We start from the raw sequence: 15,576 nt of genomic DNA on the forward strand, positions 1-15,576 counted from the left end.
TTATTCTTGGCATCTTCTTATCAGAGATGTGAGACAAGTGATCAATAGGCTAAGTAGTTGTATAACTTTTAGCATATACGCTAACTTTTGTGCACTATAAGGAATTGCCTGGTAGAGTTCCCAAAGGAGTATGAGGCTATCGACGATATATATATATATATATATATATATATAGCTCTTAGAAATCTTATTCACTCTAATTAAGTATCGTAACTATCAGTACATAAGCATGTGATGCATATGAATACATGGTCAATATGACAATATCTATCTAGACTTTTCCTAGTAGATGAAATTAATAAATTCGAGCGAGGACTTTGGCATTATTTTGTCTCTTAGATGTCATTTGGGATATGGGGTTATAGTGGATCTTTATCGATAAATCCAATCTTAATCAATAATCACAATCATATATTTCAAAAGATGAAGTGGTCCATCGATTAGTAATTTTGTCAAAAAGATTGTGAGATATTTGACAGTAATATATGTATGTATATATATATAATTCGTCAAAGCGACAGCAGGTACCATGGCAGGCAGGCACAACCACCAATAATTCCACGGAATTATTGAACACTAAATACGTGTACACGTGTGTAAACTAGCTGTCTGATAAGTCTGTAGGAGCCCCACGTATGCTCACAATACTAATTTATTCTACCCGGGAAACTGAATATTTCGCAGAGTTCAGAGGTTAGAGTTAGATCGTATCCTCAGTTTTTTTTTTTTTTTTTTTCAAATAACGACACAGAGCATCTTTTATTGCAAACCAAAGCAGAATAATATACATAATAAGAGGGACTTATACTCATAATATCTAGACTTATAACGCAGCTTTAGACCAAACACACGAACAAGATGTAGGAGAGCCTTATTATCGTACCAATACTTATTCTACCAAACTACTATCTTCTTTTATATGAGATATATAGTAGTCTAAATAGCGAGCACAAGCCCGGGAAGTGACTTCCCGGGAGTCTCGGGCAGATCGCTCTGCCACAGGGGCCAGCAGTGCGCCGACGGTGAACCCTTCTTGGACGACGACGTCGGAGGAGGAGAAGAGGAAGCCGGGGAGGACACGTCGGAGGAGTAACCGAAGCGGGTGACGGTGAGGGCGGTGTTGAAGTACTCCCTGACCTGTGTTATCACCCCATCGGGCCCCACGGTCCAGGCGTGGACCCAATAGAGCGAGCGGGTAGGGTCGGTCCCGTCGGCCAGCACGGTGGAGCCGAAGGCGGCGACGGATCTGGGTACGAAGTCGAAGGCGTCGTCGGATGATGCGCCGGTGAGGAGGCGCATCATATGCTGGTGGGTTGGGGGCCCATGGAACCACCACTCGATGTCGGGGGTCAAGAGACGGTGTACGGTTCTCACGTCCCGGTGCTTCAAGGCGTCATAGAGTTCGAGCACCACCCACTTGTTCCGCTCCTCCTCTGTCTCCAGTATTTTCCCTGCTTCGTTAGCCAGCTCCTATTCGAGCCCCTCTTAGGCTCTTTTCCTTGGAATTAATTCTTTTTTAAAAGAATAAGAAGGATTGCGAAAAGGGATTGAAATAGCAAGATTAGAAGGGAAGAGCAAAACATTGGTCTCCTTTATATAGAGGTTGGAAAGTGGGAGGAAGGTGCGAAGTGGGCCCCGCCCAACCAAGAGGTCGGCAATTTTTACGGTGGGCCCCCACGAAGTAACTTTACCTTAATGATCGTGCAAATTAGCGTGTAAACCACTCTCTAGTGTTTCATGCCAAGTCATCACTATCGACAAAAAGGAGCCTTGATTTGAAAATTTTATCTTAATTTTAGTTTCGTTTTTTTATTTTAATTTTAATTTTAATTTTAATTTTAATTTTTCCCGATGTGGTGGAGTTCGTATCTGGGGCGATGTACACAGGGGAGGGGGGCTGATAAGAGAGCAGCAGTGTTGTCAGTTGTGTAGACGTGGAGATTGGGGTGTGACGCATTTGTATAGCAAGTTTGGCGAGGTGTTCATGTATGGGTGTAACGGTACCAGACAAAATGTGGATGGGTTTGGATGAAATAATTGCTAGGGTATTATTGGCCCATCTAAATTCTAGTGCCCAACACATTTCGATGTATACTTTTCACCTAATATTTTTTTTTTCCAAAAGGGAAAGTCCAAGTTTAAATAATTCAATGACCATTAAGAATACATCAATGTAACTTAATACACAAAAAGGAGGAGGATAGAGTGATGGTTCTTTAATATAACTCTTCACTTAGCTTACAAGATAAAACTGGATATCAAGCCCGTGGGTATACAAGGAAAATAAAAATGGGGCATGACTCTAGTAGATTCACAAAAACGGAGGACCTTGAGTCATCTTAATATGTTTCGTCATGGATCATCAAATGAAGGAACAATGAGAGCTCTCCAATTAAGATTTAAAAAAAAAAACCCCGAAACCCTAAGACCATAATCCTACAGCAAGGCTTGAACACAAAAGAACAATATCTAAATGCTTAGGGCTAACTGAGGCACCTACAACATGGCTTGCAACCATGCTAGGGAAGTAGAAGGATGAGGGGGCGATGTGATAACAATAATTGAAGAACGATAACCTGCGAAACAAAGAGGATAACAATTGACAAAGGCACTCCACCATCCCCAAAAGGCCCTACCAAGCCAAAGGGCAATGGAATGGACATAAAGGCGAAGTGGTGCAAGGTGATGCGAGGACACGGTGGCAGCAAAGAGGTGGTTGCATAAGGAGGCGACGACAGAGAAGTGGCAACGATAGGGAGACACAAGGAGGCAGCGACTGTAGAATGACCAAAGATGTGGGTGGCAAGGATGCAGGCGGCGTAGGCAAACATGGTGGCACAGGGAGATGCTGTGGCGATTGCGACAATGTTGCACAATGAGGTTGCAGCACAGGGAAGCAATAGCAGCAAAGCAAAAAAGTGAGCCGACGACATGGGAAAAAAAGGGTCTAGCTTAGCTAAGAAACGTCTAGAGGTGATGAGGGGAGGAGTGGGGCAACAATGGGGAGGTGGCCAAACTGTGAAAGGAGAAACTAAGGCTGTGGAAGAGCAGAGATACAATAGGGTTAAAGGAGAGCGCTTCGTAGTTGACCTGTCTATAGGAAGAAAAAGGAAGGGGCGATGCAGTTGGGTCTCTCGGCATAGAGTCGGTCAGACATGGGGAGGAGGAGAAAGTGGTAGAGTATGTTCATCCTATGTATCTGGAGGAGGGGAGAAGAATCCAAACAAAAGAAGAGAAAAGAATAAAGAAGACATAAAAGATAAAAAAAAAAATAAGGAGAGTGAAGAAGACCCAAAATGGAAGAAAAATCTCTCCCTTCTCCGAGTCACTAGGCTAGGAAAAGGAGTGGAGAGATTGTCGATGCCAGAGTAAGCCATCTAGAAAGAGGGGACGAGGAGCGACCTAATCCTAGTAGAACTAGGCTGGGAAAACCTATTGCCTACTTTTCACCTCATCTTATTCACTTGATAGTTATAACTGAAAAGGTAAAATATTTGTCATAGTGTTGCTGCTACGAACCAACTCTAGTAGAGCTGGTAGGTACTTTTCCCATGTCCAAGGTGGTTATGAGTTCGACTCCAATATCAAATAATATTTAAAAAAAATTATTTGGTGGTTTGGTGACTTAGTTCGATTCGATTTATGGCTCAACAATACAGTTAGCTTAGAGGAACAGTTAGCAGCACGACGGCTTGGAGTAGGTCTCAGTGACGTTTAGTTCGCTGTATCTATGGAAGGTTAGTTCTTTATCCAGCCCATATTTAGTCTTTGGACTTATAAATAATAAAAAATAAAAATAAAAAGATATAGTGCTGCTGCTTAGAGTAGTGGAGAAATGATATCCCACCACCATTTGCATTTGAAGATCACACGCCTTTTATTAGAGAAAATTTTCCTAAAGATTTTTTTTGTTTTTTTTTTTTTGGCTACTCAGTAGGACTTTAGTGGATTCTTCTAGACGTTAGGAAGATTTGTACAGGATGAGGATGTCAATTTTTCATGGTCATTAATCAAACACATTTATGATATTGGATGACTAGACGCCACTACCAATATGGTCCAATAGTTGGCTGTGGGACCTTGGTTTTTATATTTGCGTGGGCCTCCAGATAACCTCAAACATAAGTTCCCATGTAATTTAATATCACTAATAGAGCTAAGGAACTTACCAGAAATCTTGGGTCTCATTAAAATAGACTTGGTGCTTAGAAGGATTTGGCTTTATTAGAGTAGATATTAAAAACATTAATGGAGTACAGTGCTCTCATTAAAATAGATTTAGAAGGCAAGGCATCAATATATACTACTCTCTCTAGAGTAGATATACATTAAAGAGAGTTTTACCAAAAAGGATAAATAAAAAATTGATTAAAAACAGTATATTTTTGCCTTTATTATTATTCACATTCTACCATATCAATATTTATCATGTATTTTACTTATAAATAATAATAAAAATATAGGATATTTTTTTATATGTTTTTTGAAAAGAAATTAATGGAGTAGATAATAACATATATTCTCACAAGTTGTTAGGCAGTTTTTGGCTATATTAGCTTTCATAGCTGCTAAGCTTTTGCATCTAGACTTTTAATATATATATATATATATATATATATATATATATATATATATAATGGAGTAAGCAATGGATAACCATTTACTAAGTCAGAAATTACGTGTACAAGATGGAGATATATAATGACTGAAATTATAAAAATAGTGCAAAAGATACGTACAAGCTTCACAGAGAGATTGAGAAGATAAGAGGATTGTCATATTTACATCCACAAACTACTTACATGGCATAGGCTCAAGTCTATATCCGACATTGAGAGTAATGTTATTTTGATGTAAGATATAAACCTTATCCTTACACTAGTTAAGTAATTGACTTAAAACTATAAGCATTAACTAGGTTCCCATACCACACAGACTTCATATTAATTTATGTAAAATTCATTAATTTGCTGCCTTTCTTCACTACGATTGCATCTTTACTATTTCAATCGTGGATTACTACTTAATAGTTCTTAGTAGGAGTAAGTGGAGTGTGGGTCGAGTCAGCAATAGGTGGATTGATGGTTAATGACAACTCAAGACGTTGGAGATGCTTTTGGGCTGGGAAATACAACACAAACCAAGTAACTCGGAATCCAATTTCTTTTTGTGTGTGTGAAATGAGGGCGATTTGTTTGTCATCTTTGCGTCTTTAGTCGTTGTCTCTTTATATTATTGCCGACTATGAATTGTATTAGATAGGCCAATTAGGATGCTGAGTCTAATATAAGATATAAAGAAAGATAATAATTAACATGAAGAATGCTTTTCTTGGTAGTGACTTGTTGTCTGACACAGTTTATATACCGTATTTGTTCCTTCATTTTGTATTTGTCGCATTCGTTGTGTTATACTGCTATGTTCATATAACTACTAATGAGGTCATTCATCTTAATTGTTTATTAGATTACATGGGTGTGTTAACCCCTATACCTACTGCTTACAGATTTCAATTAAGCATGTATTTCATGAGCAAATGACACCAAAATTCCACGGACATCGTCCTCGCCAAAACTGACTTATTATTTCCATCATATGTCTAGAGGTAAATGCAAGATTGGACCTTATTTGTTCTTTCTGGGCCATGTTTAGGGCTTTATGAGTTCTACTACTGTTCGTTCCAATCCAAGCAAGGGAAAGGCCGACGTAGCCCAAATTGCCGATGTACTAGAAGCACCGTCTCCAAGTACATTTCATCAAAGATTACAAAAATCTTGCAGTACAAAACCTTCAGTATCATGTATATATATTATGTATTACAAGTGGAAGAGGTGGTCTCATTGCGTTAGATCCTACAATTGTGGACGACCTCTCAAGGGCAATAGAGAATTCAGAGCTTATCAGATCATGCCCAAGTTGAGATGGACACGAGTAGCTTCTGGCCTCCCGTGTCAACTGAACCAACACCGGCCGGCCTTCGTCGTTGTCAGCCACCTTCCTATAAAAGCTATCATCCTCTACATCATAGAAATTTCCAGTCCTCACCTCCTGAGCTAACGAACATGACCAGCAAAACAACCACTTCACACAGTCAGTCATAAATGGATAGCCACAGCAATAATAACTTGGCGGGAGTTTGAATCTTTTTCTCATTTGAATCCTCCAAAACCCTCCATAGAGTAATCCAGACACACCCAGCAATGTCCCTGTGATCGCCACAATCAATTGTATTGTGGAGTCATCAATGTTAAGTGCTGTGATGTTAAAGATCAAGAACGGAGCAAGGCATAGTAATATGAAGGTGAAGATGTGGACATACATGTTGCCAAATCCAAGCCTTTCCATGTTCCATCCAAAGACACAAAAGGTGCACAATGAGGAGAGGCAACAAACAGTTTTATCATCCCAGCAATCGAACAGTCCTCCTATCCATTCTGGACTTGTAACTACTACTACTCTTCTGTTGTTGTATACTTTCACTTCAGATTGATCCTGATGCTGCGATTCTACTTCTGTTTCAGATTGATCGGACCTTCTTCCTAATGGACTATAAGCAGTGTATGCACCGGCGATAATTGGAGCTACAATGCCAATACCGTAGCATAAATTCAGAGCCCAATCCGGCCGCGTACTTCTCTTGTATCCCCAGAAAAGACCACAACAAATGTATTGCGCGAAGCAAGTGAGGTGGAGGAGGAGTACCACAACCATCATATGAGCCCTCTCATGAGGACGAGGATCTGTGTCTTTGGAGTAGACTTTCCTTACCTCTTCTCTGTCGCTTGGCCGCCATCGGAGTAGAAGTGCTAAGTGGTGGAAGAATTTTGGATGCTGATATAGACACATGATTGTGAAGAGGGCATTTAGAATCTGGTTGATGATTTCTGTCCATTTCTTTCTCCGTGAGCTGCTCGGTATCGCTCGGTTGAGTATTCCAGTCATGACTAGAAAGAGCAAGAGGAGGCCTACTATGACAAAGATTATCCAAATGAAAACAGCAACGTTTGCTGGGTTCTTGATCCAGTTCTTGAAGGAATTGATCAAAGATCTCCAATTAATTCTTCGAACAAATGGCACCCGAAAGCGTCGGCTTCCATCGCCTCGCAAGGAGAAAGGAGAGAATTTACTAACAAAGCCAGACTTCAGAAACCAATCTTTAGGTGGATGGGCTCTTAGGAAGTCTAGAAATCTTTTCTCATGGTGACTCTGGCTCATCAGTCCTTTCTCTACTGTTGGAATGTAGATAGGAATATAATCCATCAGTCTCATCTTTTCACCAGTAATTCCAATTTCTACATCTCCTTGGATTTCTTCTCCATTCTCAATTGGAACCATACTGCGTTAAATATCAATATATATGAAGCAAGATATTCTCAGCATTACTACATGATGATCACAATATCATATGCAAAATTAGGAAACAATTCAACATCCTAAGACAAATTTCTTTTATATATATTTCTGCAGAGACTACATGAACTGAACTTAATTGTGCAAAAGAATAAAGAAATGTAGTAATTTAATTAAGGGAAGTTGGTTTCATACCTCAAGAAATGAGAGAAGAAAAGCTCTGAATCCTATCCTCTCAAGCTTCCACCTGTTTATCCCCTAATTTCCACTGATGACGATCGCAGAAGAAACTTGAACGCGGAAGTTTGAAAACTATTACTTTTCCACGGTCTCTATATCATCTATCTTTTGTTTCTTATTCAACAATTATATTTTTCAGGGCTTAGCCAAAATCATATATATTTTTCCCCACAACAAACATGGGGAGATTAGGAAGTATCTTTCAATTTTGATAAATATTTCAAATAAATAAACAAATAAGATTAAAGGTTTTTTGGGTTGCGTTGTGATTTAGACAGTGATGACATGGTATAATGGAGAGCTATAAATATACTTAAAAATGTCATCAACTTTAGTTATATACCCAACAAGAGTTGGAAGCAACGTAGGGGAAATTTAATTCTCTATTTGTTTTTGGATTCAAAACGTTTAAATATTGAGAGAATACAATATCCTAGCTTTCACGCCATAACTTTGTCCCATGTCTTCAATGGCTTATAGGGATCGTCGTCATGGAGTCGTCATCATTTTGGTGCGTGTGGACTTCATTTTTGTCACCGTTTGACATCTCAATCAGAGTCGGTGGTAGAACGAGAAATTGGACAATGGAGTAGTTCTCAAAAGTCCATCATGTAATAATATTACCTTCGTTGTTGGGCTTTGCATGTACCAGAAGCAGCTCAAACTGTGCCTGCTGATAGAATCTACTCCCAAGATCAAGCTTGACTTGTTGATAGAAATGAACAGATTTCTGAATGGAGTTAAAAGCATGACAAGCCTCATTTTGTTGACTCGCATAAGCTAAATTCTTTGGAAAAAAGTTCATCCCCTTCTTTGCTTCTAGAATAAAGTAGCTAGGGAATTTATTAGACTTTGCAGCTCAAACTTGGTGGTTTATCTAATAAGGTGAAAATGGAGTGGATATCAGCATCTCTATACTCGTCTCAACTTTTCTCTGCAAACATCTCTGCTGAACAGGGGACTGTTCTGCAGCATGAATGGATTGAAACAACATGTGGATGAAGTATAGCTCAATTAGATAACGTGGTCTGTGCTGAATATTTGAATTATACTCAAATTCAAGGGTTCCAGATAGACACTTCAATCAATGAAACAGCGTTATCAGCAATAGTGGGGAAAGAACATGAAGATGCATATTTAGTTTCTACCAACATATTATTAACACCTTAAAAACTATCTGTGTTTTATAATCTCTGAAAGACTCAAACCACAAGTTGAAGGTCCAGAATAGTTTTTGACACTTTGCTGTCTTAGACGCCAAATAGTTGTTAAGTTTGTCTTGAATTTTGTCAATGTTAAGGTACTTCTAAAACTTAGAAGAGAGCCGCTTTGCCTGTCTAAACCGCAAAATTTAATGATCTCACGGAAAGATTTGCATGGTGCAACACTATGTTCTCCAGAAAATTCTACTTTCAGATAGTTGAACTGAACCTGGTTGGTCATCATCTGTCTGTGGTGAGGATTAACATACCATCAACTCTTTATTCTGACTGCATAGATGGTAGAACAGGCGGTCTCATTGTTTCACCAGGAGCTGAAACAGCTGAGTCTACTTGCACCATATGCAAGTACTCATCTTGATTAGTACAGCCTTCTTGTGTTGCCGAATAATTTGGCAACTCAATTGCATAGGAGATAGCAAGTGAAGCATTACGACCGAATTGGCCAGAAGTATTCCATCCACCCTCTCGAGGAAGAGGTTGCAGGAAAGGATTGCTTTCTTCACCACTCGCGCTGTCATCCTCAATGTTATAAACATTTCCAGTGCGTACCTCCTGGGCCAAAGAACAAGGCCAACAGAACATCCACTGGATGTAATCAGTAAGGGAAGTAGATCCACAGCAAATGGTACTTCCAGGAAGTTTATATCTATTCCTCAACTGGATCCTCCAGAAGCCGCCATATAACAAACCAAATGCACAGAGCACTATCCCGGCAATCCCTATCATGTCTCCAATAACTTTGTCTTGAATGTTGAGGGCTGAGATGTTAAAAATCCAGAAAGGCGCGAAACATAGGAGGATGAATGTCACAATATGAACATACCTGTTTCCAAACTTAAGTCTTTCCATGTTCCATCCAAAGATACAAAAAGTACAGAAGAATGAAAGTAAGCATACTGTTAAATCATTTCTGCAATCAAAGAGTCCCCCTGCCCACTCCTGTTTGCTTACTGCAATCCTTTGCTTACTTAATTTGACCTCGACATTACTTGACTGCTCTATGTCAGCACCAGATATCTGACTCTGCGATTCTTCATCTGTCTCAGAATTGTGCTCCCTCCCAAGAGGACTGTAAAGAGTATAGACACCAGCAAAGATTGGTGCTGCAGTCCCAATAACAAAGAAAAAATCCTCAGCAAATTCAGGTCGACTTGAGCTTGTATATCCCCAGAAGAGGCCACACATGACATACTGAGAAAAACAAGTAATGTGGAGGAGTGTGATAACCACCATCATATGAGTCCACTCATAAGGCCGGTAAGCTCCATTCGTGCTGTATACATTTCTGAGTTCTCTAATATCTTCTGATCTCCATCTGCATAGCAGAACAAGGTGATAAAAAAGATGCGGATGTTGGTAGAGGCTCATGAGCGTGAAGAGTGCATTGAGGACTTGGTTGTTTATTTCAATCCATTGATTTCTCGACGGTCTTGAAGGAAATGCATGATCTAATACTCCTAATACGAGTAGGCCAAGCATTGAAGAAGAAATAGAAACACAGACTGACCAAACAAGGATAGCAATATTTGCTGGATGTTTTAGCCATTCCTTCAAGCTAGTCGTCAGAGATGGCAAGTTGATTTTCCTGATAAAATGGATATGAAAATGCTGTTGAGAGCCATCAGGAGCAGAATCTGCAAGTATATCCTCCTATCTTCTATCCATACTTTTCCAATTCCAAGAAAATAATTTATATTCAAAGGACAAATCAAGAGAAAATTGGTTGAGATTCTTGTTTGTGACTATTCATCAATTTCTCCAAAGCAGATACAAGCATAAGAATTTACACGTCTGATATACTCATTTCCTAGTGCTATTTGTCAGTATAATTGTTGCCGCAGGAGAGCAGAACATGAGGGTAACATGGCACAAAAAAAAACTCATAGATATCTAATTGAACCAGTGGTTTACAAAACAGCAAATTAGTAACTTAAAGTTGCTAAGAAAACAAAGATTCCTGTTTTGCATCAGGTTTTCAACAGATCTTTGCAAGGCCATCGCAATATGTTTTATGATCTATTTGACGCATAATGGAAGGCAATGGTAGGAATCATGAAAACCAGCTTCGTAATATATCAACAAGAGAAGAATACCAGGGAAGAGGGGAAGCTAAAGAGATCCCATTAGAGAAGTCAGCATGCTTCCTGTCCATCTTCTGATCTGTCTGTGAGAAGGTAACAGAGATAAAAACAGAAACAAATTATCATCTAATATTGCAACAGAATGTTGCAGGTTTCCTCTATATTTTAATCAAGTCAATGGAAGGTGCAAGGAGCTGGAGAAGAGAAGACATTGAGAATTGACCAAAAATTTAAATAGATAAAAAAAGATATCAACGGCCAGCTCAGGAGATGCTCCAAAGTAGAAGGTCTGTCCAAGAAGAGAGAAGCCGGCCTGCAGTTTCATTTGGAATTGTAGGCATTGTAGAATCCATCTCAGATATCAGATTCCCGAAGTAGAAGGTCTCACCAAGGGAATAGGATCCCAACTTAACAAAAGTAGAAGGTATGAAATAGCTTATTTGTTGAACAAGAAATAAAATAGGTTAAAATACCAGCATCAGTGTTGTTGTATAAATTTGCAATTATTTGACATGGAAATGGAAATAGCCATCTCTTATTCCAAATTCTTGATTTGATGCATTATCAAAAGAAAAGAGAAAGAAATTTTGATTTAATCAAGTCCAGAAAGTTGAAAGGAGCACAAGATACTAGCTTGGCCTGGTATAATCTCAATATATCTGTTATTAGCAAATAACAATTGCCAATGAAGTTTGAAAACAATACAACAACTCCTAATGCTAGCTTGACACTGCAGCAGGTCATATTGATGTCTATTCTGACTGGTAAAAGAAGATCCATGACTTGAAAAGCCTGAATCTATTCGTCTACAATATTTGCAACTCATAGAAATGAGATTTTCCATGACTTGAACAGATACTTGCCCAAAGGATCCGACTGGGAAGCATTATTTCCACAGTAATACGAGGAATTCACGTATTTAGTTCAAATGAAGACTTTTCATTTAATTTCTGAAGGAATGAATATGGAATATGCAATTCCTTAATAAAAGTAATAGTTACAATAAGTACGAATTACAGGGAAAACAATCAAGAAAGGGCGACACTTTTGCAGATCAACATGGAAAGAAGATGTGTATATAATTCTAAAGAAAAATGAAGGCATTAATCATACAACCAAATTCAATTGCTCTTAGGCTAGATATAAAAGTAATTTATATCTCAAAAGAACCCTAGAAATCCAAAGGTGTAGTATTCCTGGCACTAAAACTTCATCATAAAATATTAGCCCTTATGCATCACAGGCATAACAGGCGATTTTGTTGGATCATCATTAACTCTTTCAGAAGATTCTTTTCCCGCTACAGATGACGGCCAGTCTGAAGAAAAAGCACCTGCAGTTCTGAAGGGATTTTTTGAATTCTCAACATTAAAGACGGAATTGCTAATGTTGCCCTGAAATGAAAAAACAGGTCTTGAACTGCTTAGACCAGAACCAATTTCAGGAGGCAATGGAGACAAACCATCTCCAGTCTCACTGCTTATTTCCTTCAGGTAAAACTTATCTTCCACAATATCATAGTAATCTGCAGTCCTCACCTCCTGAGCAAGGGAACATGAGCAGCAGCACAGCCATTGCAAACAATCTGTAACTTCTGGCTTGCCACAGAAGTTACTAGGAGGAAGATTGAACTTCTTCCTCATTTGAATCCTCCAAAATCCTCCGTACAGCAAACCAAATATACAGAGTACAAAACCGGTGAGTCCCAATGCCTCTCGAATAGTCTCATTGTCGAGATTTACAGCTGCCAAGTTGAAAATAAAGAATGGAGCCAAGCAGAATAGAAGGAAAGTTACTATGTGAACATACATGTTGCCAAAACCAAGTCTGTCCATATTCCATCCGAAAACACAACAGCTACAAAACACTGATAGGTAGGCCAGGGAGATGTCATCCCAAAGATCAAATAGTCCCCCTACCCACTGTGGGTTGCTTTCTGCAACCCCGTGTTCTTCTCTTGTCATAAAAGAGTATCTCTTTTCAATCCGGAGATGATCTGGAGTGGATCCAATCTGACTCTGTGACTCTTGATCTGTTTCAGTTTCAGTTTCATACTCCTTCCCAAGAGGGCTGAGAATGTTGTATACACTAGCAATAGCTGGCGCACTGATTGCAACAGAGAGACAAATGGCAACTCCAATGGCAGGTCGGTTTGATCTACGGTAGCCCAGGTTAAGACCACATAACGCATATTGAGCAAAACAATTCACATGGAGAAGAATCACCACAACCATCATATGCTTCCACTCATTAGGCTTTTGAGTTCCATTTTTGCAGTATATGTTTCTGAGCTTGAGAACATCATCCGGTCTCCATCGATACAGAAGTGCAAGATGGTGGAATCGCTTTGGATGTTGATATAAGCACATGAGAGTAAATAGTGCATTTATTATCTGGTTGTTAACTTCAAACCAGGTATCTCGTTGTGACTTTCTTGGTATAGCGCCATTTAACATTCCAGTCATGACAAGGAAGAGGATAGCACCTGAAATACCAACACAAGTAATCCAAAGAAACAGGGCCATGTTGATGGGGTTTTTTATCCATTCCTTAGAAAGCTTCCACAGGGAAATCCAATTAATTTTTCTGACAAAGGGAACATGGAAAGGCCTGGAACTTCGATCCATAAGAGAATTAACTGAATGTGAGGAATCACCTCTTTCATCTGCAATCCTCTGAAACTTTGAAGAGGTGGGTGTTGACTGACTGGTAGATCCAAATTTCATAAAACTGAACCTACCAGGGTGAGATGTTAGCATACCCAGACATTTTTTGCTTTGCCTTTTCTCATCCAAAAGCTCTCTTTGAGAGGTACTAACATAAAGGACAACATGTTCCTTGGTACCATAATTGCTGGGAGTTATTGCTTCCCCCGACACTTCCTGAATATCATCAGTGCATTTCTCATTTCCACTTGAAACCATTCTCCCTCGAAACTAGCCCAGAAACTCCGACTATTCAGGGATTGATAAGTAGATTCAACTACAAGATGTTTCAAAGACAGTAACATCAACCACTAATATTCCACTGCCAAATAATAAACTGAGTGTAAGAACAAACATATCTTGCTGTCCTGAGGGAATAATTGAAGCTCTTTGACATTTAAAGAGAAGTTTCTACCTAACTGAGTTTAGCCTGATACGCAATGCTGTATGTCTTGACATCCATCAACTGAATTACCTGCAAAAGTCCATATCCTTAGCAGTCTCATATTAATGCAACTTCGTGATTCAGTAAAAAAAACAAAAAACTATGTACAAAACTGACTTGTATAGTTGTTGAAATAATATAACAGAAATAAATAAAGATTCAAATTTCATCCTTTTATCCTTTTAAGAACAATTTCTTTTATTAGCAATAGCAAACATAATTTAATTCCAATTCTGAATCATCAACAGAAAATACTTTCCTAAAATTTTGCATTGCATTGCCCCATGCTAATAACCACAAAAATAAGATTTGTAAACACTGCCAACTAGTTGGTCAAAATTGAACTCAAACTGGTGAGTCGATCAGCAAACAACAATATTGTGTACATGTGAATAGTGGGTGGCGTCACTCTACAAAGTGTAGCGAACTCACTATGCACCTAGGATCACTCATCGAATAGAAACAAATATAGGAAGCATAATAGAACTTCGCTAAAGCAGAAGATGACAAGAATTAGTGGAGACCCAAACACACCTCTCTCGCTAGTTAATATGTTTACTTGACCCTTATCATAGGAGTAAACAAGAATTCCATAATAAGTTTTACAAAACCTAAACATATGAGAAAATATGGCTGAATAGCAACCCAACAACAATTGAAATTCTATCGTTCTTCAAGAAGTCACCAGTACGGGAAGCAACCCAATAAATCGAAACCGTGGGATAATTCTTCAAACCTCGATTGCATACACCGAGAGAGAGAGAGAGAGAGAGAGAGAGAGAGAGAGAGAGAGAGAGAGAGAGAGAGAGAGAGAGAGAACGCACCTGCGTTGAGGCGGGAGAAGAGAGCGTATTTTTCTGAAGAAGCGGCAAGAAAGAGTTGTGGGAACTTCCTTGGGGTTCTAGTTTTGGTCAGAAGAAGAAGCAAGACGGGAGACTCGGGAAGGAGGGAGACCGGAACTTCCAGAGATTCGCACAACTTTTTTATTCAATAATAAAAAAAGAAGAATAAAAAACTTCTCTTCGTTTCTTCATGAGGCCAAGTCGCAACACGCCACGCGGCAACGGAGAACACGTGGCGGCGCCGGCAGAAAAGAAGCCTCTGCACTGCGTTTTCTCCTTATTATTCATAAGTTCTAACGACGAATTGCCCTCGGTGTCGTCAAAACTCCTTTCACAACGACAAAAGGAAAAATAGGTAATAATTATTATGCTAAGGTAAATTTATGTAAACTGAGAGGGAACGAAGGTAAGTTTAAGCTCATTGCTGTCAGTATACCTTTTTACATGCATCTAGGCACAGATGCAAGAGAGCTGACAAACAGATGCTTCGTAGAGATAATAAGCACAAGATATCATAAGGTGCACTTTTGTCTTTCAGTTTATAGTTTCAACCCAGCATCGAATAGTAATCACGTTTGCCTAATTATGTAAACTTCCACAACAATAGTTATGGTTAGAGATCAAACGAGTAACCTCTCTCATCCAGCCACGAAATAACTGGCGCTTTCATTTAAAAAGGCGAATGATGAG

At 39.1% G+C, this 15,576-nt stretch overlaps 4 protein-coding genes across 6 annotated transcripts; all 4 read right to left on the reverse strand.

The window, feature by feature from the left end:
- Nucleotides 1-757: 757 nt before the first annotated feature.
- LOC140782935 (wound-induced protein 1) lies at nt 758-1,561 on the reverse strand. The gene has a single exon (XM_073129825.1). It carries the CDS (start codon nt 1,300-1,302, stop codon nt 937-939), a length of 366 nt encoding a protein of 121 aa, XP_072985926.1. The 5' UTR covers nt 1,303-1,561; the 3' UTR covers nt 758-936.
- Nucleotides 1,562-5,707: 4,146 nt separating this feature from the next.
- LOC140780943 (uncharacterized) lies at nt 5,708-7,492 on the reverse strand. Its single transcript, XM_073126669.1, has one exon. The coding sequence runs from the start codon at nt 7,333-7,335 to the stop codon at nt 5,797-5,799; it is 1,539 nt and encodes a 512-aa protein (XP_072982770.1). The 5' UTR covers nt 7,336-7,492; the 3' UTR covers nt 5,708-5,796.
- Nucleotides 5,708-11,269, reverse strand: LOC140780944 (uncharacterized). 2 transcript variants are annotated; one of them, XM_073126670.1, is made up of 4 exons: nt 10,907-11,269; nt 7,546-10,398; nt 6,320-7,336; nt 5,708-6,206 (listed from the first exon to the last, which is right to left on the reverse strand). In XM_073126670.1, exons 1-2 carry the CDS (start codon nt 10,963-10,965, stop codon nt 9,072-9,074), a joined length of 1,386 nt encoding a protein of 461 aa, XP_072982771.1. In that variant the 5' UTR covers nt 10,966-11,269; the 3' UTR covers nt 5,708-6,206; nt 6,320-7,336; nt 7,546-9,071. The 2 variants fall into 2 exon arrangements, with proteins under 2 accessions (XP_072982771.1, XP_072982772.1); XM_073126671.1 differs by lacking the exons at nt 5,708-6,206; nt 6,320-7,336 and having other exon boundaries at nt 9,463-9,636; nt 9,711-10,398.
- Nucleotides 11,270-11,853: 584 nt separating this feature from the next.
- Nucleotides 11,854-15,526, reverse strand: LOC140781615 (uncharacterized). Of its 2 annotated transcripts, none has more exons than XM_073127677.1 (4): nt 15,323-15,526; nt 14,869-15,214; nt 14,015-14,074; nt 11,854-13,876 (listed from the first exon to the last, which is right to left on the reverse strand). In XM_073127677.1, exon 4 carries the CDS (start codon nt 13,816-13,818, stop codon nt 12,118-12,120), a length of 1,701 nt encoding a protein of 566 aa, XP_072983778.1. In that variant the 5' UTR covers nt 13,819-13,876; nt 14,015-14,074; nt 14,869-15,214; nt 15,323-15,526; the 3' UTR covers nt 11,854-12,117. The 2 variants fall into 2 exon arrangements, with proteins under 2 accessions (XP_072983778.1, XP_072983777.1); XM_073127676.1 differs by having other exon boundaries at nt 11,854-13,921.
- Nucleotides 15,527-15,576: the final 50 nt, after the last annotated feature.

The sequence above is a fragment of the Typha latifolia genome, chromosome 2 (assembly GCF_019914945.1).
Source record: "Typha latifolia isolate L0001 chromosome 2, TyphaL0001v2, whole genome shotgun sequence".
Lineage (NCBI taxonomy): Eukaryota > Viridiplantae > Streptophyta > Magnoliopsida > Poales > Typhaceae > Typha > Typha latifolia.

Excerpts from the sequence above, each read along its gene's own strand:
- LOC140782935 (XM_073129825.1), bottom strand. The coding sequence starts at position 1,302 with ATGATGCGCCTCCTCACCGGCGCATCATCCGACGACGCCTTCGACTTC.
- LOC140780943 (XM_073126669.1), bottom strand. The coding sequence starts at position 7,335 with ATGGTTCCAATTGAGAATGGAGAAGAAATCCAAGGAGATGTAGAAATT.
- LOC140780944 (XM_073126670.1), bottom strand. The coding sequence starts at position 10,965 with ATGGACAGGAAGCATGCTGACTTCTCTAATGGGATCTCTTTAGCTTCC. Across the intron at positions 10,399-10,906 it reads TTAGCTTCCCCTCTTCCCTG|GAAAATCAACTTGCCATCTC; the intron begins GTATTCTTCTCT and ends CCATTTTATCAG.
- LOC140781615 (XM_073127677.1), bottom strand. The coding sequence starts at position 13,818 with ATGGTTTCAAGTGGAAATGAGAAATGCACTGATGATATTCAGGAAGTG.